The sequence below is a fragment of the Mixophyes fleayi genome, chromosome 7 (assembly GCF_038048845.1).
Source record: "Mixophyes fleayi isolate aMixFle1 chromosome 7, aMixFle1.hap1, whole genome shotgun sequence".
NCBI lineage: Eukaryota > Metazoa > Chordata > Amphibia > Anura > Limnodynastidae > Mixophyes > Mixophyes fleayi.
In genome coordinates, this window is record NC_134408.1 from 91,832,393 (window position 1) to 91,854,732 (window position 22,340).

General features: G+C 39.9%; 1 protein-coding gene across 1 annotated transcript in view; it reads left to right on the forward strand.

Moving 5' to 3' along the window:
* The first annotated feature begins 310 nt into the window (after positions 1–310).
* SPATS2L (spermatogenesis associated serine rich 2 like) overlaps positions 311–22,340 on the forward strand; it is a 39,155-nt gene continuing 17,125 nt past the window's right edge. Inside the window, exons 1-3 of the mRNA XM_075178591.1 lie at positions 311–449; positions 12,748–12,979; positions 15,564–15,699. Coding sequence (XP_075034692.1) covers positions 411–449; positions 12,748–12,979; positions 15,564–15,699 — 407 coding nt within the window. The 5' untranslated portion in view covers positions 311–410. The remainder of the gene's footprint in view (positions 450–12,747; positions 12,980–15,563; positions 15,700–22,340) is intronic.

Below are 22,340 nucleotides of genomic sequence, written 5' to 3' on the forward strand. Positions count from 1 at the left end.
GTGTGCTGAACTTATGATATAGTACTACGCTATTTTGTCACAGGTGTTGGGGTTATTCTTCTGATTCTGATGCAAGAACCTGCAAGATACTTTTTTCCTGAGGCTCCTCCAGGGTTTAGTGGACTTGACTAATAAAACAGATTTATTGACCTGGCTTTGCAGTACTTTAACACAGATGTTTTCCATATAGATGGCTTAAAAGCATTGCTCTTCGAAAAAACAGAGGAGGCACACTCTTGAGTCTCAGGGTTTTCATAGCCTTATATTTTTCACTATGAACGGTATTAGGGGATAAAAATGAACTGCTCAGACCTCCAATGGAATTACAGCATGCACAAGTGAATGACATGAAAACTTTATTTTTTTTATTTGCTTTTTTTTTTTTGCAGTTTCTGAATACATGAATCATTATGGAACAGCCAAACTGGAGTACGAGCTCTAATGATAAGGTAAGGATAATGTTTGGTTTAACTAATGTATTTTTAATTTAATTAATATGGCTTTATGACTTGTGTTTTTGTTAAAGTGTTAGTAAAGCGAGTATAGTAAAAAAATTATTTTTGGTATGAAGATTTTATAATTTAATCAAAATTGTTTCTGTATGTTGGCTGGTCTAAACATGCAGTTGTGCAAGTTGTGATATAGTCGAGGTCAAAACTAACAATGTGCAATGTATATCATCATCATCACCATTTATATAGCGCCACTGATTCCACACGCCTCGGTTTGTGCAAGTGTGCCTTGATTTTGGCAAAGGCACTTGAATTTCCAGAGCAAGATGCCTGGGTTTGCACAGGGGACAAAGTAGGGGCACCTGTGCGCTCAATTTTGCGGAGCTATGAAGAAATGATATTACCCTTTGCAGAGATTATTGAAATTATACAAAGGAGTGGAGATGGTGTATAATTAGTGGCATTCCTTGATTTGCAGAGCAGTTTACTACCATATCCACTCCACAAAAGGACATTTGCGGAGTGGATATGAAATTTTCCACCAGCTCAGACCTAGCAAAGTCATCCTATATTTTTAATGATCACCTTTTTGTGGCCCAATGATGCATTGAGAGTAGACATGCAACTTGAAGTATGCTTTGTGGACCATCCAGATGCACCAAAGCAAAACCAAGTGTGTTGCAGTGTGCTTCAGTGCATTTCAGAAATGTCTGTACACTGCATTGTTGTCAGTTCATTTTGACCGGATATGTGATAAAATTATGCTGTTTTTGTGCATTTGCTTTGATTCTTCTTATTGCTAAAGGTAAAGGAACGCAAGTTAGATGACAACGGTAAAGAAATGCTAAAACAGAAGTTTCTGAAATGCATGTTACAGACCTGGAATCTTCCAAATGTTCAGAATGTCCCATTTTGAAATGCTAAAAATGTTGCAAAGCATTAACACTGATCAATTTTAGTTCAATAAAACATTGCATGTAACTCATATATACATTTAAACATATATTTAATCAATTAAAGTCCTGATCATTTTACTCCTGTCATTCCACAACAAAATTGTTTTTCAGGGTTTGGGTTATTCCCCTTATCTCCAGTGAAGGGCAATCTTAATGCTTCAGCATACCAAGTCATTTTGGACAATGCTATGTGTGACGAAACGAGTGTGATAACAATGTAACCATCCTGTTTCTCACATAATGTGGATTTTCGCAAGTACTTTTTATAGCCCTTGCTTTTGCTCCCCAGCCCAATAGAATACCACTGCAGTGTCTAATTACATGTGGAAAAGGGGACATTGTAGCTCATTGTAAATATATTGTTTATTGTATATTGATGATGTGGCAGTGAGGTTGTTATTCATTGTCCTTAAAGTGAAGCCAGGGGAGTTATGGGAAAATTAATTAGTGTCCATTGTTCTCACCAGACTAGTCCAGACAGGCCATCTAGCAGGGGATGTTCTGTGGAAGGACAGCTTATCTTCACTTCCCTCTCCAACCCCTTCTAGTCCAGCACTGACCAATGGTTAAGAAGAATAGACCCAGGCTTTTGCCCAGGGAGGGGAAAGACTATGGAAATTAGACCCTAGATATAAGGAGCCACTCCAAGGGGGAGATGTTCATTCTGGGATTTCATTCATGGAAGGTGCAAGGTCTGGTTTTTGAGTTGTCGTTCTCTACCAGAGTCTAAATATGCAGCTGAGAGAGATCCATGGTTCGTCAAGCCTGGACAGCCAGGCATGGTTTCATCCATGGTGATGCTCTGCCAGGCCTCTACTGCAAATGTCTTCAGTTCCTGCTTGTTCTTGGGGCATTTTCCCTTCAGTTTTGTCTTCATCAAGTGAAATGCAAGCTCAATCGGATTCAGGTCAGGTGATTGACTTGGCCATAGCATAACATTCCACTTGTTACCCTTGTTAACTCTTTGCTTGCTTTTGAAGTATGCTTCGGATCATTGTCCACCTGCACTGCGAAGCGCCGTCCAATGAGTTCTGAAGCATTTGACTGAATATGAGCAGATAATATTGCCCGAAACACTTCAGAATTCATCTTGCTGCTTTTTTCAGCAGTCACTTCATCAATAAATACAAGGGAACAAGTTACATTGGCAGCCATACATGCCCATGCCATGACACCCCCACCACCATGCTTCACTGATGAGGTGGTATGTTTTGGATGATGAGCAGTTCCTTTCCTTCTCCATACTCTTCTCTTCCCATCTCTCTGGTACAAGTTGATCTTTTATCTCATCTGTCCATAGGATGTTGTTCCAGAACTGTAATGGCTTTTTTTAGATGTTGTTTGGCAAACTCTAATCTGGTCTTCCTGTTTTTGTGGCTCATAAATGGTTTACATCTTGTGATGAACCCTCTATATTCACTCTTGTGAAGTCTTCTCTTGATTGCTGACTTTGACATATATACACCTACCCCCTGGAGAGTGTTCTTGATTTGGCCAACTGTTGTGAAGGGGTTTTTCTTTACCAGGGAAAAAATTCTTCTGGCATCTACCACAGTTGTTTTCTGTGGTCTTCTGGGTCTTTTTGTGTTACTGAGCTCTCCTGTGCGTTCTTTCTTTTCAAGAATGTTACAAACAGTTGATTTGACCACATCTAATGTTTTTGCTATCTCTCTGATGGGTTTGTTTTGATTTTTCAGCCTAATGATGGCTTGCTTCACTGATAGTGACAGCTCTTTGGATCTCATATTGAGAGTCGACAGCAACAGATTCCAAATGCAAATGTCACACCTAGAATCAACTACAGACCTTTTACCTGCGTAATTGATGATGAAATAATGAGGGAATAGCTCACGCATATCCATGAAAGAGGTTTTGAGTCGATTGTCCCATTACTTTTGGTCCCTTAAAAAGTGTGAGGCACATATAGAAACCGTTGTAATTCTTACACCATTCACCTGATTTGGATGTAAATACCCTCAAATTAAAACTGAAAGTCTGCAGTTAAAGCACATCTTATTTTCATTTCAAATCCATTGTGGTGGTGTATAGAGCCCAAAATATGAGAATTGTGTCGATGTCTGAATATTTATGGACTTGACTGTATATGTACAGTATATGGAGATATATATATATATTAAATATTGTGGCAAGAGCCCGCTACTGCTGAACAACTTCTTCCTTTTTATGTAGTTTTATTGTCAGGATGGTTTAAAATGTATTTGACACCATATGAATTTCACAGCAGATATGGAGACATAGACAATCTCTCTCAAGACCAGCCAGCTTCCCCAGCATTGGTCTCACTGAACATATGATACAAACAAGCTTTTATACCTGATACTCCTCCCCCAGCCTTAGCTTGATGGACAGGTGACACACCCACCTTCTCTTTAAGAGGAAACGCCTATTACTGGCTCTGTTTGCACAAACAGACACACCCTGTCTGTTTGCTGAGAGGAAGGAGCTTTCCAATCATGTAAGTTAACCAAACTTTAAACCATACATAAGTCTTTACCTGGTTTAACCTCAATCTATGTGCATAACTGCGCCAATGTTTTATTCTGATTGTATGTTTTCTCTGTATATTGTCAGATCAATGCCTCCCTTTGTTACAATATATATATATATATATATATATATATATATATATATATATATATCAAATTATATTTTGTGTTTTTAAAATCTAAAGTGTTTATAGTGAAAGCAATCTTGTGAGGGGCAGTCTCAGTGGCATCTTTTATTAAGCGGTCAAAAAACAGGGTGTTGCTTTAGTGTGAGCAGCACCCCCCCAGAAATAATAATAAATTGTTTTCTTAAGACCCAATTGCCTACATTTTAATTATGTTGTGAAGTAGTATCAGAAGGTAACAATCCCTCCTTTCCCTATCTCATTGAGAGTTTACCTGGTGTGGTGGCAGCTACAAGTAGCTCCAACTTCAAGTAGCATTACTCCTCTTGGCAACCATGGATCACTCTACAGATCAGAAGCATCCCCGTACTGGCAGTAGTAGTACTTGTATGACCTTTACTAATAAAGAAAAAAAAAAAAAAGGTCATGCGGTAAGAAAGTGTAAGAAAGCATCCTCAAAATCCCTTTTTGTCAATGTCACAGAAAACATCAGCTTTTCATGTAAGGATTAAAAGAGAAGTTTCTGATAAATGTGGTGATTTATCCAAACAAGGAAAATAACTAACATTCCATACACCACCTGCAGTGGCAAGACAAGGCTCAGGCCATGCCTACTTTTTGTTAGCAGAGGTCCTGCTATTGCTGGAACACGTACTAGAACGCTCATTGCAAAAGAAAGTGCCCAACATGGTCATGCATCTTCATTGACTTCCCATGCACCTCCTTCTTACTCAGAATGTAGGTCTTTCAGCTTCAAGACAGCCACATCAGTGCATGAAAATAACACTGAGGCTGAAGAAGAACCTAGGCACTCACAGAATCCTGATGAGAGTCTAAGGGCTAGATTTACTAAACTGCGGGTTTGAAAAAGTGGAGATGTTGCCTATAGCGACCAATCAGATTCTAGCTGTCATTTTGCTGAAAGTACTAAATAAATGAAAGCTAGAATCTGATTGGTTGCTATAGGCAACATCCCCACTTTTTCAAACCCGCAGTTTAGTAAATATACCCCTAAGAGTATTCATGAGTGCTATATGTGTGTCTGACATGTCAGATTCTGACATGAACAGGGAACCAGCAGGTCAGCAACACACAGGCAGCAGACGCTATAACCAGCAGGGAGGCTAAGCGCTCTCTGCCTTAAATACATGGAAGGGCCAATGAAAAACTGGGCATCCACAGGAGGGAGAATTGGCCCCAGCAGGAGACTAATTAATAACTAGTATAGTGTCACGGCTTGGTATTTTGGACTCTGGATCTGTTCATAGATGTTGTGGGAACAGATCCTCGGGGAGTGAGAATATGGTAATACACTGGTAAGTGGTAATGATAGCCTGAGGTTCAAATAGATGCCAGATGCAGGATAAAAGTACAATCAGAGGTTTAATGATGACTGGATGAATATACAGGAAAGTCTTGATATATGTATATATATATACACACTAGGAGCGTAGTACAAGGTGGGCGGAGCCACCGGCAATATCATATGCAATATGAACAATCAGCATATAATTAAATATGGTTTTGAATGCACAGTCCAGCAATAAGGTGGAAAGAATAGGGCAGCAGGTATATGGTATCACAGTTGAGCAGCCCACATCAGAGGAGAGATTAACTGTCCAGGTAGCAGTATATGCACAATAGATGCGGCAGCAATCAGGAACCAAATAATGCCTTAATGCTTTCAATAATACATGAACAGTTCAGCTAGAGAAAAGAACAACAAGCAGCTTGATGATACGACCTGTGGAGTGTCATACAGCAGAGATAGTTGCAGCATGAGCTTAATAGTCTGTGGAATAGTACACAGCAGAGACAGTTGCAGTTTGATCTGTATGGTCTTTAACAGCAACACAGCAAGGCACTGACGATCCAGGTGAGAGCTCACAGAGTAGGTAGGAACCTAATCAGACTGGTAACATGATCAACAGGCCCAGAGGAAAGGAAGGAAGTGCCTTTTTAAGTCTGGAGCCAACGCAGGAACCAATAGGAATCTTAATTAGAAGTAGACAGGTAATCAGTCTGCACATGTGCAGATCAGAACTTGGAGGTTTGAAGTCTGTTAATGAGACACCTGTGAGTGTCTCAGTCTTTGTCTGTGGAAGCCAAATGAGCAGCGTGTGACATATAGTGCACGCACTTGGCTGACAACAGGCCGGGTTGCGGCAGTGATAAGAAGAGTGTTCCTGCCGTTGCCATCGTGACGGCAGGGATGAAAACCGGAAGTGACGCCCTGGTCATCACGGGAACAGCCGGGACACATCTAAGGGGCCCAGAGCGAGTCGCGGCAGTGCTGAGCTGCCGGGGCTCGTAACAGAGGGGAGTAATTGTGGAAAATGAATGTGTTGTACTTGAAAGAGATAATCAGGAGGATGATGATGATTGTGTTGAACTAAGACAGCTACCAGTGGTACCACTTCTTGCCCATGATAAGCGCATTATCATGTCAGGGCATAAGATGAAAAAAACACCTCTTCTGTTTGAAAATATTTTTATCCCAACCCAGACAACATATGTCAAGGCAAATATAGCCTTTGTGACATCAAAAGAAGTAGAGGTACAGATGTAGATCATGTAGTCACCTCCTTCCTGTTACATCATTTGCAGCTAATTCATTCCAGTAGTTTTTCAAAAGGTGGTAAATTGTGTATAGTTACAAGCAGCCCAGCAGCTTGTAAGGTAGCAGCTGAATGGGCAGACACCTCATGAAATTCTCACCATCTACACCTTCGTCACCATTGCCTTCTCATTATTTGTACGTAGTCCAGCCTCCAATTTTCCCAACTACAAACTACTCCCTTAATGCAATCCATGATTCCCAAGAGACATCCTTGCCCGCCACAACTGCTGCTGCTGGGGGTGATACATCAATACAGAAGGGGACCAAAAAAAGTAAGCAGCATAGTTTTACACAATTGTCTGTGAAGCAAGCACTGTTACACAGCGGATCACTAAAGCCATGCCAGCTATATTAGCATTGGATTTGATTCCAATTTCTGATATCAATGTACCAGGTTTTAGCCATTTAGTTGAGGTCATGTGCCACACTACTAAGTTCCATCTCAACTCCATTTCTCCTAAACAGCAATTCCTCAGCTGTACTCGGAGGTAAAACAAAAAATAATTCAGTCCCTACATTGTACCAATCGTTCACTTAACTACAGATATGTGGACAAGTGGTAGTGATCAAACAAAACACATGACCATGACAGCCCACTGCGAAGGTGAATTACCATCAGCAGCACTGGTAGGTTCATCATCCTCCTTCTCATCCTTTCAGCATAGTAGCGCTAACGCACAATGCCAGTTCATTCACAGGCAAGCTACTCTTTGTATCGTTGTGTAACGCCCCATAGTGGCGTTTTAGTAGGAGGTGTTTGTGAAAAGTGACAAGCTGGTTGCTATGGTGATAACCTTGCCTAGTCTGCTAGAGACAGAGAGGAGAGTAAGGAAGGGCTGTCAGCTAGGGGAAAGAGAGACACCCAGGGGCAGAAGAGATAAACACAGGACCAGCAGAGATGATGTGAAAGCTGTGGACCCTGGCACAGTAGAGATGGATGTCCTGGGTCCTCTGGTATTGCCCAGGAGTGGGTGAGTGGCAGCTGCTGCCTAGAGACAAACACTATTGTCCCCTATATCCCCTAAGCAAGAGTGGGGGAGCCCATAAGGGGAAGGACCCCAAGAAAGAAATGGGGACTGCTGCATGCAGTAGTGTGGCTGCATACAGAGGGAGGAGTCCCTAATCCCATAGCGGGGGAGAACCACATGTTACTAAAGAGAACCTCAAGAGAGAGGGGAACATGGAAGATACCCTGGAGTGAGGGTGGCTGCAAGAGGCATGGTAGCTGAAGTGTCAGAGCCAGGGGCTGTGTGTACACAGAGAGAAATGTCAGAGTCCGAAGAAGAAATCATCCCCGCAGAGGAGGGGTGAGCTGTAGTGAAGTATGGAGTACTGGAGTATAAGAGACATGTGAATTATGTTATATAACATCTATATAACATTAACTGTGCAGGAGGAGTAAGGAGATATATTTGCAATGTCAAATCCAACGTATGCTATCTGTGGATTAATGCAGAGCTTATACACAATCAAAGGAAATCTTCCTGCATGCATGCATTACGATCGATTGGAGAACAGAATATACACACCATCATCTCTCCTCGGTATAGAATATGCTCTGTTTAATGCATACCAGGTCACATTTTTATAGTACTTCTGAAGAACTTGTTGATGTACAAAAACAGTTGATGAATCACAAGATCAGTTTGGTGACAAGCCTGCGGTTGTACTTGTTCTAGCGTTATAGTGCAATATTCCAAGAAGCCTTAAGGTAGTACGTTATTTGTAATCAGCTACTTCTGCAGATGCCATCTTTACTTCTGCTTCTAACATCCTCTGCAAAATTTCTAATATATATACATATAACCCTGAGCATATTAAAATGTGAAGCATTCTTAAGGGTATACTACATTTCATATTAAATACATTATCAGCAACCATGTTCATATTGCTCATTAAAAACTGTGCTGGAGAGAGTAAGGAGCTGTATATATATTTCTTTATTGCTGAAACCATTATGATTATCGTTCTGGAGGAAGAAGAGTGTAAATAAAGAGTTCAGTTTGTGATAGAGATGGTCTGGCGCCCAAATTAATCTGACTTTTATTGCACTGCACCACAAAGTGACATCATCAGTGTCCCACTATTTACAAAGAAACACCTGCATGTTCAGGGACCCCCTGGTCATTTACACCCATGCCAATCAGCTAGCCAGGGCTTGAGAAGGAGGTACATTGTGTAACATTTGCACCCCACACTACACAGTGACAGGGGGTTACAGTTGGTTTCACAAATAAAGATACTGGTGTAACTGTTGGTAAAACTCATAGCAAAATGGCTCACCCTGCTAAGACTCTCCTCAGGATTCCTCATTGCCGATAACAGAGCGCATATTGTGTGTGCATTATAACTGGGTGAATTTCAACATGTACCATGCTTTGCTCACACAATAAACTTGGTGGTGCAGAAATTTTTGGGCATTTTTGAAATTTAGTGACCACATATAGAACATTGCAGTGGCTGTAAAGAAAATATCATCTGCTATGCCATCAACTGAAGCAAGAGGTACTAACAGGGTAGAATTCCACACTGTGTATGTTTCAGTGACTAGAGGAACAGCAACAAGCCATCAAGACCTACACATCAAGCCATGAGATTGGGAGAGGGGACATGTTATCTTACTGCAGCACACTGGAGAATCCTTTCTGTTTTATGCAAACTACTCAAGCCATTCAAAATTGTTATAAATTATGTAAGTTTAAACACTGCCAGTCTGAGTCAATTCATACCCCTAATCAAACTACTGGAAAAGTAGCTGTAGAAGTTTAAGGAGGAAATGAAACTTAGCGATTCTGCAAAGTATGTTGGCCTTGTAGCTCAAATTTTGGTAACCATCCTTGATCCTAGGTTTAAGTCAAATGTAATGTCTTTCTTTCCACATGACACAAATTTTCACAGATTCAAACAACTCTTTGTGAGCAAGCTGTCGGCTCAAGTCACACATGACATGTCCCCTGCTTTAACTTCTCCTAGAAACACAGCACACTAATGTGAAAGATTAGTATGACATCTGGTCAGGCTTAAAAGAAATTCCTATATATATATATATATATATATATATATATAGTGACACATCGACCATATCTCAATCTGCCTTACCTTGTATTAGTAGAATGATGGAGGATTATTTTAATGATAATGTAGAAATTAGCATCTCAGTCAGACCCTTTGAATTTTGGGAAGAAAAAAATGGCAATTTGGAGCCCCTTAGCTATGGTGTACTTAAGCTGGCCACCCTCCAGTGTGCACTCAAAAAAAAGTGTTTATCACAGCCTGAAACATTGTGATTGTCGGAGGAGACTACTTTCCAAAGATGTATGAAAACTGGTGTTCAAAATTAACTACAAATTGTATGAGAATTACTGTTCTTGCCGCCAATTACAAACAGAAGCTGTAACACTAAATACCAGAGGGGATGAACTAATATTGTGTTATGATCTTTACATCAATGATGATTATGATAACATTGTCAACAGAGAGAAAGATGACCACTGTAACCTAATGTCCATTAATAAACTATTAATATCAACCAACAAACGAAATGTTCTGTTTTGTGGTGGTCCAAACAAATCAAGCATTTCAGCCACAAAAGTGGCAATCCCTGTCGTTGAAATTCTTGGCTAGTAAGACTATGCATGACTATTCACATGGTTGACGGTATTATTAGGTCGACAATTCAAATGTATACAGTATTATATAGTTAGATATAGGGACAGGGTTAGGGAAATTATTATTGACCTAATAGTATTATTAGGTCGACTTTTCACATGGTTGACAGTATTATTAGGTCGACAATTCAAATGTAAACAGTATTATATGATTAAGGTTAGGGATAGGGACATGATTAGTGTTAGGGAAAGGGATAGGGCTAGGAATATTATTGTTGACCTAATAATGATTACTACATTTGAATTGTTGATGTAATAACATTGTCTACATTTCAAATATCGACCTAATACTGTGGATGTCATTATTGTCGACTTTCCAACCATGACAATATTAGGATGTCACTATATAAATGTCAACCATGCAACTGTCGAACATATGTATCACATCTAGGTGGGAGGACAAAGTGACAATTCCATATTGCACTATTTTACATTATGGCCTTTGTCTATCATCTTGTGCAAAATGTCTACTGGTGCCGCTGCTGTCCATCTAATGAGCTTTGATTACTGTCTCTTTACATGGAATGACTCTTACTGTCTAACGTTGAAAGTATTGTGTCTGTGATCTCTCTCCCACCATTCATGGGTCAGGCACACCTTTGTCTATTTTCTTTTCTAAAATGGCAATCCTATCAGTCAGTGGTCTGCCACTATGTGTCATAGGGATTCACAGTGTCTTAAAAAATGAGAGGTCGGTGCTGGTGATGCTGTTTGCAGCTCATAAAATTTATGGGCATTTTTGGAATGCATTGACCGCATGTAGATAATTGGGTGGGGTGCACCTGACCTCGGATATTTTATTTTCTAAATAACCATCCATTCAGCCAGTGCTCTACCTTTATTAAACTGCCATCATATCTGTCACTCTGTGCCACTATGTTTCAAAGGGATTGTATATTTTATTAAACTGTCAGTGTTTGTGCTGTTACTCTGTCACTAATTTTAGCCAGCCAGATCGCTGCAGCCTTTGGCCAAAATTGGTGAAGAGATAATTAGAAAATAGACTGTAAATGACTGCAAATGAATGTTAATGCTATAAATACTAATGTAGGAACAAAAACAGCTCAATATCACATGATATTACGCATTTTTCACACGTTTTAATGAAATCCAGATCCAAAAAGAAAACCAAAACACATGAGGATTTTTGGTCAAATCCAAAACCAAAACACAAAGATGGTTTTAGAGCCAAAACCAAAACCACGGTGGTCTGCACGCATCTCTAGTTAAAGTATTCTCATAAATATAACTGTAGTCATCGAAAACTAAATGAAATCTAAGCCATTTATTTTAGTTTTATATTAAAATTAATTTCATACACATGGCATATTTTTTATTTTGATTGTAAATTCTTGTGACAGATACAGCCTGACACATAAATGTTTACATAAATCAATACTATATAGGGCGAAGCAAAAACAATCCCTATCTCCGACAAAAGAAACTGTTTTCATCTGCAAAAGGGCTTTTGCTCTTTGCTAAATAAGAGCCTTAGGGGCTGATTTAGAGTTAGGTGCAAATCATACTCAGCAGACTCCCGAATTTTTGGGTCCCAACAGGCAGGACAAGGGGCCTCAATGATGCAATTTGCAGCATATCAAGTCATTTTGGCCCTGTTTCTGCAAGGCTGTAATGCAATAGCGGAAAAGCACCATGGGGGGGGGAATGACACAAATTGCCATGCCACACCCAACCACACTTGCCCCACTTGAATTCTCCCCTGGGACTCCCAGAGGGGAGTTAGATAAATTATACTTTTTAGTTTTGGCATTCCAGGCATGGCGGAGGCCACAATGATGCGATTCACCGCAAATCACGTGATGACGGCTCTCATCCTGTCCACTTCACCAGGAAGGAAGAGTCTATACCATATACCACAAATCACAGCCTACCTGTAACATTTTTATAGTTATCTTTTCTGATTGTACTGAGCAGTTTTACAGTTAACAATTTAAACTATTTGCTAAATAAGGTTGATGCAAACAAAATAACTTTTACATTGTTTTAATTGCAATGAATGAATGGTTTCCAAGGAAAACAGTGCAATAATAAAAGGACAGACTTATACATTTTCATAGTTGAAACCTCAGAGTTCTGTTTATTGTTTAAAGTGTTTTAGGACATGACTAAAAGGTATACATATATAAATTGTATGGCATAAATCCTAACAATTCTAGTTGCGACGCTTTCATTGCTGTTGGCGGGTAAGACGTGAATGAAAATATCTAAAATGCAAGTGCCAATATTATCATTTTTGCATTAACAGTGATTCTTTTTTAGATTGCAAGTACATTGGAGGGGAGGGGTACAGTGTTTATTTACAAGCCTTGCTTGGCACTTTTGGTGTTTATTGAAGTTTTATAATATTGGGTCTCAGAAGGTAAACTTGTCTCCAATATGGCATATGTCTCCATTCAAGGTACAGAAACGCAGACGAAGCAAAGGGAAATATGGCAATGAAGACTCCAGCAGTAAAAATAAGCCCGCTGTCATGCATAGTCCAGGAAACAGACAACTGTCTGCCTCAAGTATCAGTGGATATAAGAGAGATGTGGTGTTTGAAGAATCTAAGAAGGATCAGGGAACAGTGAAAAAGGTCGTGGAGAAAAGCATGATGGAAAACAAGGTTAAGTCACAACCAGATATCCCAGGTCAGCTAAAAATATTATATAAATACAATGCTTCATTAATTACATTTGCAACACATTTTTAATTGGTATGTGTAGACATTCATTTGATCGACATTCAGAAAGTAGACAACATTAGGTTGACAATTCATGTGGACAATATTCTTAGGTTCACAATTTAAATATAGACAGTATTACATGGTCAGTGTTAGGGATCGGGTTAGGTATATTATTGTCGAACTAATAATAATGTCTACATTAGAATTGTGGACCTAATAATACTATTGATGTTATTATTGTCAACTTTCCTACCCGGTCTATACTATGGTATCGGCCATATAAATGTCCATTATGTAACTCTCGAACATATGTATTACATCCCTTTAACACACAAACAAAAAACCATGGGATCCATTTATCAATACTTGACCAATTTGGGTTTCTTATCGCAGCAATAAGAGATCTAACTGCAGCACTATTAATCAAATTTGTCTAGCCTGAACAGCTGCCCAAAAATGGCTGCCCATGTGAATACTTCTCCCACCAGAGAGGCTGAAGAAATTCATAAAATGGGATTACAATGTGGACTACATGGTGGTAAACGAGATCTGACGTTTAATATTCAAACTACTAGAGCACGTTTGACTTCCCAGATAAGATAAACAAATAGCCATGTAGGAAAATCTCTTGCAGCAAAATGTGGGTGGTTCTGTCTTTGTACTGTGGGGATGTTAATCCTCTGGGGACTGAGGTCTGTGTTCACAGCATACTATGCTCTGTGTGAGAATCCACAACAGGAGTAGATAGAGTGGCGTCGCTGAACTAACTATAGGGATGGCACTGGCTGACAGCACAACTGCGATTGTAATTCAAAGTGGAGCAGTTGGCGAGCCTGAGGATCCCTGTCACATCTCATAAGGGTGCTCCTGGTAATGTCTGCAAAAGTAGCCATAATGGTGGGAGCTCCATGTAATAATCCAAGCATGGGGTTACCTGTAAGACTTCAAATAGCTAAGCTAAGCATTTCGGAGCTTGGTTTATAAGGTTGTTTTGCAGTGCCCATAGACAGCTATCGGGACTGTTGCTGTTAATGGTAGTTAGGGGAGAGCCACAGGTATCTCGGTTATCTGCAGCAATCCATGTTTCATAATTAGCTCCTTTACCAAAAACTGCTGTAATCCTGCGGACACCCTACTCCTTTCATTATATAAGTTTCTCTCTTAAAATATTACTCAGTTTAAGGCTTACATGAATCATGAGGAGACATCAGGACTACCTTTATGACACTTTTGTATGTTTGCACCTTATTTAACATTGACCAAAGACTAGCTACCCTTGAGTGTCGAAGTGCAACTGAAATGAGCTAAATGCATTCCTTTAAAAGTATTGGGGGCGGGATATAGGGGACTATTTATGAAGCAGCAATGAGACAAAAATCCAGAGAGACTGTTAGATTTCTCTAGAGAATGGTTATTGAGCTCTTCTCTAAATTCAACAATGGGTTAAAGCAGGTACATCAACACTGGAGAGGCTGTGCTGGATCCCTTGCCGGGTCCCATCATTATGTGCATGTGCAGCCAGAGCAATACCTAAAGAAGGAGGGGGGGATCACTTCCTTCTTTTGCTGGCAGCAGTAAGGTTTTTAATATTATATAAAAGAGGGGATTTTGCCAGGGCTCGCCAATGTGCCCTGGCATGTTAAATATCGGCAGTACTACATTTTGTAATGCCGCAAAATGCAGCAATACAGGGACGCACAGAGCATTTTTAAGGGGGGGGGTTTCTCCTCCGCCAAAAAACCCCAAAAAACGCGAGAGAGCTGCCACGCATGCGCAGCAGCTCCATTTAGGCAGCACTGTACTATACAGCAGCCGCGGACGCTTCTTTGACAGCGCTGCGGCTGCTGTATAGTACAGTGCCGCTATATAGGGCACTTTTTTAGCGGAGGGGAGGGGTTTCTGGAGACCCAGAAACCCCCCCTGCATGCACCACTGCAATACAGAATGCTAGATGCCATCGCTCATCAGCCACCAATGGTAAATAGACCCCTAAATCTTTAGGAGCTCAGATCTGGTGCAAAAATCAAGTCCTTTTTCAGAATGAAAATGGGTGTGCCCCACTGCACAGCAAGGAATGCCCCTAATAATATTTTTATGGAACATCTCTTTATCTAATTTGAATAGTCTTGCGCCACAAAATGAATTTTCACTTGTGCAGTGCTCCGCAGAATCAGATACAGAGGTACACCTACTCCATGCTTTGCAAGAAATAGCCAGACTTGGCTCATCTCTTCCCTTTGGTCGGTGCAACGTTTTGCTCTTCTACGAATACCACAATCCTGCTTGCAAAACTATGCGCTTTGCTACAAATTCCTGACCTTCACTGGTTGTCTTGTTCTCAGTATAGTGATTATGATGTTTTCATTGTAGTAGATCTGTAAGGTATTATGAAATATGAAATGATACAAACACTTGCTTAGAATGTACTCCAGTGATCTTTGTCTACCCTATGGCTGGCACCCACTGCCATTGCCCTACTTACAGCCATTTACAAGCAACAAGCTATGTCTGATGGGACAGTTTACAGTACACACTCTAATATTGTTCAGGTTTAAACACAGAGAAGTCTGCAAAAGATCTGCAGCGGTGCTCAGTGTCACTAACAAGATATCGATTGATGATAAAGGAGGAAGTGGAGACTTCTGTGAGGAACATCAAAACAACCTTTGCAGAGTTATATAAGAGGTCAGTGATTAAAAAACAAAGCTTTAATTTTGATTAGAAAATAAGCAATTCTATGCTTGCAAAAAGAGATTACACAAAATAGATGGTCTTGTTTCTAGTTATTTCGTTTATAGTATTCAAAATGGATTAGAAAACAATAAAAATACATAGGTATGAAGAGACCATTATACGTAGAGGCAGTGTTTACATTTCAAAACTGCTTTATTTGTAACCATTAATCTCACTTGGGTATGGCTATTCCTAACTATCTGCCCTGTATTTTTCCATCCCCCACCCCTCCTCCATCATAGATCATTTTAGAGTTTACTTAAGCACCAAATTGGAAACACTGTAAACTCATAAGATCAATATTTATTTAGGATTTAAATATTAGTGCACTTCTCAAGCCAGCTGGCACTGACACCATCTCTTCTCCAGCTTTCTATAGTAGCTGTAAAACAAGACACGTGGTCATTTAGTACACTGTCTGGTAAGATTTGTATACTATACATATATAAGAATCTATAACTGGATACTGAATGTGAATTATGTCATGCAAGTAAATGGGTAGTGTGTGTAATAAGTAGAGATGCTCACTGACCCCCATGAAGTGGTTTTGGTTTTGGATCTGTATTTTTTTTTAAAAAAATTGCTAAAATATGCTAAAATCACATAGTTTTGCTCTTTTTTGATCCTACATTATTATGAACCTCAATAACACTAATTTCAAGTCATTTGCAGTCAATTTTGACCACCTCACAGGTCACAATATTATTTTCATACACTTTTGGACAAATACTGCAGCGATCTGGCTAGATGGTAAGCGACAGAGCAATGACTCAAACACATGGCAGTTCCTACCACATCTAGGACACATTGGCACACAGCAATGGCAGAAAAGAAAAGTAGGGCAAGGTGGAATTGTCCTTGGATCATTAAACCAGTTATGGTTCATTTGATCGCTCTACCTGTTTCTTGGATAAGTGATGTAATTCTACAGCTAATACATGGCAACGAGCACTGACTCCCCCGGGATGCGTGCTTTTATCTGACACACACCAATCCAGGGTGCCAGACAATGCACGAAAAAGAGCCATTGTAATTCCCAGCAAAAGACCAGTTCATCAGTGAGCTTCGAATCAGCCCCAATTTCCACAAAATTATAATCTAGTTAGGTACCTTTGATGTAAAGTGCAGATTACAAATACTTGATGAAACAGCAGCAAAGTGGAAGGTAATATATATACACGTCTATTTAGACATCCATGCTTACATTATTTATGCTAGCAACATTGTTCTTTGTTAATAAAACAGTTGTCTTTATACCGTTCAATTTTTTTTTAAAATAATCCTCCACATTCTTTGGATGTTGACAGTTGATAGTAGGATCAGGTGGAGTTACAGCACAGATGTCACTAATTCTGGTCAATACTTTTACAGTATGCAGGACCAGATGTCAAAATGTTGTGCTGAGTCATCTGCATCATCCCGGGGTCTCTTGGGAAAGCTAAGTTTTTTTCCTAGCAGCAGTTGAGTGAGAAGGTGAAGGAGGAGATGCCGTCCTGTCACGTAACACTTGAGCTGTCACCTTGCTCACCAGGAGCTTTTTGCATCTCTTCAGATCTGGGTCAGTTGGAAACAAAGAGAAGACACAGGTCTTAAACCGAGGATCAAGCACAGTCGCCAAAATGTAGTGATCCGATTTCAAGATTTTGATAACTCTTGGATCCTGGCGAAGCGAATAAAGTACATGATCTACAAATCCGACATACTTAGTGGAATTGCTTTGTTTAATCTTCTCAAGCCGCTTTTCCAAAAGTCTAATTAAGGAAATAACTTGACTCAAGCTCGCAGTGTCTGAACTCACTTCACAGGTGACTACTTCAAATGGTTTCAGCACCTTGCAAAACATGGAAAGTATTCTCCACTGCGCTTGACTAAAATACATGCCCCCTCCTTTTCCAATGTCATGGCTTGTGGAGTAAGCGTGGATTGCTTTTCACTGTTCCTCCATCCGCAGAAGCATATACAGGATGGAATTCCACCTTGTCACCACCTCTTGCTTCAGTTGGTAGCAAGGCAAATTAAATTGCTCTTGCAGCTGCTGCAATCTCCTACACGCTGTTGCCGAATGCCGGAAATGTCTAGATATTTTACGGGACAGCATCTCCTGCACATTCCTGAAATTTTTTAAAAAGCTCTGCACCACCAAGTTTATTGTGTGAGCAAATCAGGGAATGTGATGGAATTCACCCAGCTGTAATGCTCTGACAATATTGGTGGCGTTATCATAAATGAAACATCCTGGGGAGAGTCCAAGCGGGATAAGTCATGTTGCAATGACATCCCATAGTTTTTGTAACAGATTGTCAGCTGTATGCCTCTTATTGAAACTGGTGATACACAGAATAGCCTGCCTGTGACAAATGTGACGTACTTGGGTACATGCTGCTGCTGTTTCTGCTGGTGAAGGCGATTCACCAACCCAGTGGGCTGTCACAGTCATATAATCTTTAGTTTGCCAAGTTCCGCTTGTCCCCATATCTGTGGTTAAGTGTACAGTGGGTAGAATGGCATTTTGCAGCACAGTAATAACATTTTTACGAACCTTCTGGTAGAGGTGAGGAATAGCTTTTCTACTGAAATGGTGTAGTGATGGAATTTGGTAACGGGGACACAAGACCTCAAGTAACTGTCTAAAACCAGCTGCATTGATGGTGGATATTGGACGCAGATCTAATACGAGCATAGTCACCATGGTATCTGTGATCCGCTTTGCGACTGGGTGACAGGTTTCATACTTGCTTCCTCTTGCAAAGGATTGTTTAACAGTCAATTGTTGTAAACTACTAGTAGTCTTCTTCTTGGTCTGCTTCTGGGATGAAGATTCACCATTAGCAGCAGCAACAGTAGCAGCAGTGGGACCAACGCTCAAGAATTCTTCAGAGGAATCAAGGATAGTGCAGGAGTCATTTAGCCTTAGCAACTTGAATGCAGGACTAACTCCGATTGCAAATGAGGATATTGATGAGGACGGTTTTGTGGGTGTAGATTGCAGGCGTCGGGATGTAGGTGAGAGAAGGGTCCTAGCTGAAGATGGACTGCTTGTGGTTATTTTATTTTTTACCATAGCTTTCTGATTTTCCAAACACTTTGCCATGAGCTCGCGTCAAATGGCGTAACATGGATGAGGTTCCTAGATGGTTAAGGTCCCTCCCTCGACTGACTGTGGCTTTACATACACTACAAATGGCTAGACAATTGTTGGCAGGATTTGAGTAGACATAAGAAGTGACTTTTTTGGTCTTATGTCCAGGCATGACAATGGCCTACTTCTTATCATGTGACAGAACTGCTTCCACTGGTGCATGACTTACACAAACAACATCATCCTCATCAACATACTCATTAGTGCCCTCGTCTGCTACACAAATATCCCCCTCATCCTGTTCCAATTCCAAAGTGGTATCCTCAATTGGTGTATCACCGACTACACTCGGGCTGTTCAGGCACACATCAGCAGAAATGCTGAAAGGGGCCTTCTTTATGGGTAGACTAGCAGATTGGTCACGATTACACATAACACTCATGCATGGACTCTCCTCAGGGATTGGTGTCATTTCTGAATCTTAGCATACATTTTCCTCTAATGCCTTACTGTTTTCTTCCTGCTCGGCTTTTACACGTTACCAGTATTTGTGCACCACTTTTGGAGTCCGAATGACTTGGTCTTGCTTGGTCGCGAGTGACCTTACAAGAAAATGCCTCAGTAACAATTTTAGATTTCGCACTCATAGAGAAAGGCAAAGGCCTCATTCTTTCTTTGTCACTGTGTGTGTAGAATGGCATGTTGGCAATTTTTTTTCCCGGCAGATAACTTTTCATGGATTACAGCTCTTTTTTTCTTCACCACGGTAAAAGATGTTTTTTTTTTTTAATGTTTTTTTCCCTGACTTAAAAAGACTATGTACTTTTACATAGGCTTTACCAGATGACGTACAGGGATTACCATCATCAGGACTGGTGACAGCAGCTGCTTGCGGCTCCTGCTCTTCTGTGTACTGCTGTGAATGCATTTTGATAATACCCTACACTTTTTGGTGCAAATTCAGAAGAAAAGCCTGCAAGGACTAGTATATTTGTATTTCAGCAATGACAATTATCAATGGAGCTCTTGTCTTTGGGTGTATATAGCACCCTACACTTTTTTGTGCAAATTCAGAAAAAAAACTTGCACAGCGTTTTGTATTTATATTTCAGCAATGACAATTAGCAATGGAGCTCTTGTCTTTGGGTGTATATAACACCCTACACTTTTTTGTGCAAATTAAGAAAAAAAAGCCTGCAAGGACTAGTATATTTGTATTTCAGCAATGACAATTAGCAATGGAGCGCTTGTCTTTGGGTGTATATTACACCCTACACTTTTTGGTGCATATTCAGAAAAAAAGTCTGCATGGCCTTTTGTATTTATATTTCAGCAATGACAATTAGCAATGGAGCTCTTGTCTTTGGGTGTATATAATATCCTACACGTTTTGGTGCAAATTCAGAAAAAAAAGCCTGTAAAGACTAGTATATTTGTATTTCAGCAATGACAATTAGCAATGGTGCTTTCTTTAATACTGCTACCACCCTCCTCTTTCAATTCTGTAAGTTTGCCTGCCCAACTGCTCTACACTCTATCCTACCCCTTCTGTATCCCTCTCTCAAATGGCGCTAGATCGCCGTGGAGGGCGGTATTTATAGATTCCAAAACTCGCGAGATCCGAGATCTGATGACATCACAATGACGTTTTGCCTCGTTTTGGAATCCGAAAAAGTGCGAAAGTACCGAGACGAGTCGGCTCGGCACTCGGATCCCCTAAGTCCGGGTGTGTTCGGTTTCGAAGGAACCGAGCCTGAGCATCTCTAGTAATAAGTACATAATATTGGTGGTACAATGTAATGTATACTGCCTCCCAAGTAGCTGGTTTAATTCACTGCCCGTGTACTGCTGTATTATTAGGGTTAAGGTTTTGTGCCTCAAGAACTGTGCTTGTATCATCTTTTTCTCCTCTTCCTCGCACATATATCTTCCAACATTTTTGGTTGCAGGATCATGGCAAATTAGGGAAAGACCCGATGCAACATAACTGCTCCCAATAATGCCTTTCCCAAGAGACCACAAACTCTTCTGTTAATCTACATCCTATTGGCAGCAGCATTTTCATATAGCCTTGTCCTAAACTGAGCTTATCAATGCGTCTACCTTGTGGTTCTCCAAGTGCCAGCATGTCCTGGCAGCTGGTGCTTGTAGTACCCTATTCAACCTAGTATGTGTGTTTGTATGGTAGAGAATATAGCTTGTAAACTCCACTGGGACAGGGACTAATTAGAAAGATTAAATTCTCTCTGTAAAGTGCTGCGTAATATGTAGGTGCTATACAAAGTAAGTTTAATAAATAATTATATACCAGGAGCGAGTTTAAATGGTCGTCAGTCTGTTATATCCCAAGTTTAAGCAGACAATGAAATAATTATTTAATATCCTATTAAAAGCTTAAGGACGGTTGAAAATAATACAGTTTTTGGATATGACATGGGCTCTAACACAAAAATAATAATTTTCTTCTTAAAAATAAATACAGCATATATAAAGAGCAAATATTTGAAGACACTTATATGACCACACCCACAGGGGATACATAATAAAACAAGCAAACAGAAATGTACTCATAACTTAAAGATGGTAGTTATACCCCTGCTTCAGTCTTCCAAATGCATCAGAGCACTCCACATTATTGTCATGATTTTGGGAAAGTGACAAAATCTAGCATGATGACATGCATCTGAGACAGATCCAAGAGCGTAACAGGAGACACACAAATACAATGCATGTGGTAACATAACTTATGACTGGGAGTAAAAAGTTGTAAACATTAAAAGCACATAGTTCACATCAGTCAATCACATCCATGGTCATTGTATTCAAATAAATACATATTCCAATCATAATAAAAGTTAAGAAACAATAAGTATTTGGTAATTAATTATAATCCAATACAAATGTTCACAATATAATAAATGATTTGTATAACATTTTTTTTAAATGTGTCTTAATATTGTTACATTAATAATAATTACAAGTGAATATTTGAATTTCTTACTGAATATAACACTTTTAACGCAATTCTATTTGACAAACACTTTTATAAAGCATTATACTACAGTATCATGAGGACTGAAGGTGTACAGGCTCTGTACGTCTATCGTCAACCATAATGTATCCTTACCAAAACCTTTGAACTAATTAAAAAATTAATTGTATCTTTTGTGAATGAAGAAGTAGCTCTTTACAATACATTGATTTACATATTCTGATTATGCTATCAAATGACAAAGGTCCATGAAAATTGAACTAAAAGTGAAACTAATGTATCACAAAATTGTAAAAGTAATAGACTAAAGTAAAATCACACGTGTCAACATTTCAAACCTCCGAGAGATTCTGGAGGGCAGGCCGGGTGGCAAATGTAGGAGGGTATGCGGTGAGTGTATCAGGGGCATTGTGGCAGAAGGAGTAGAGAAGGTATTGGGAAGAGAGGGAATGTCAATAGCTGGCAGAGAAAGTCCAGGTTGCCATACATGAACTTTCGTCAGATCAATAAATACTAAGTGGA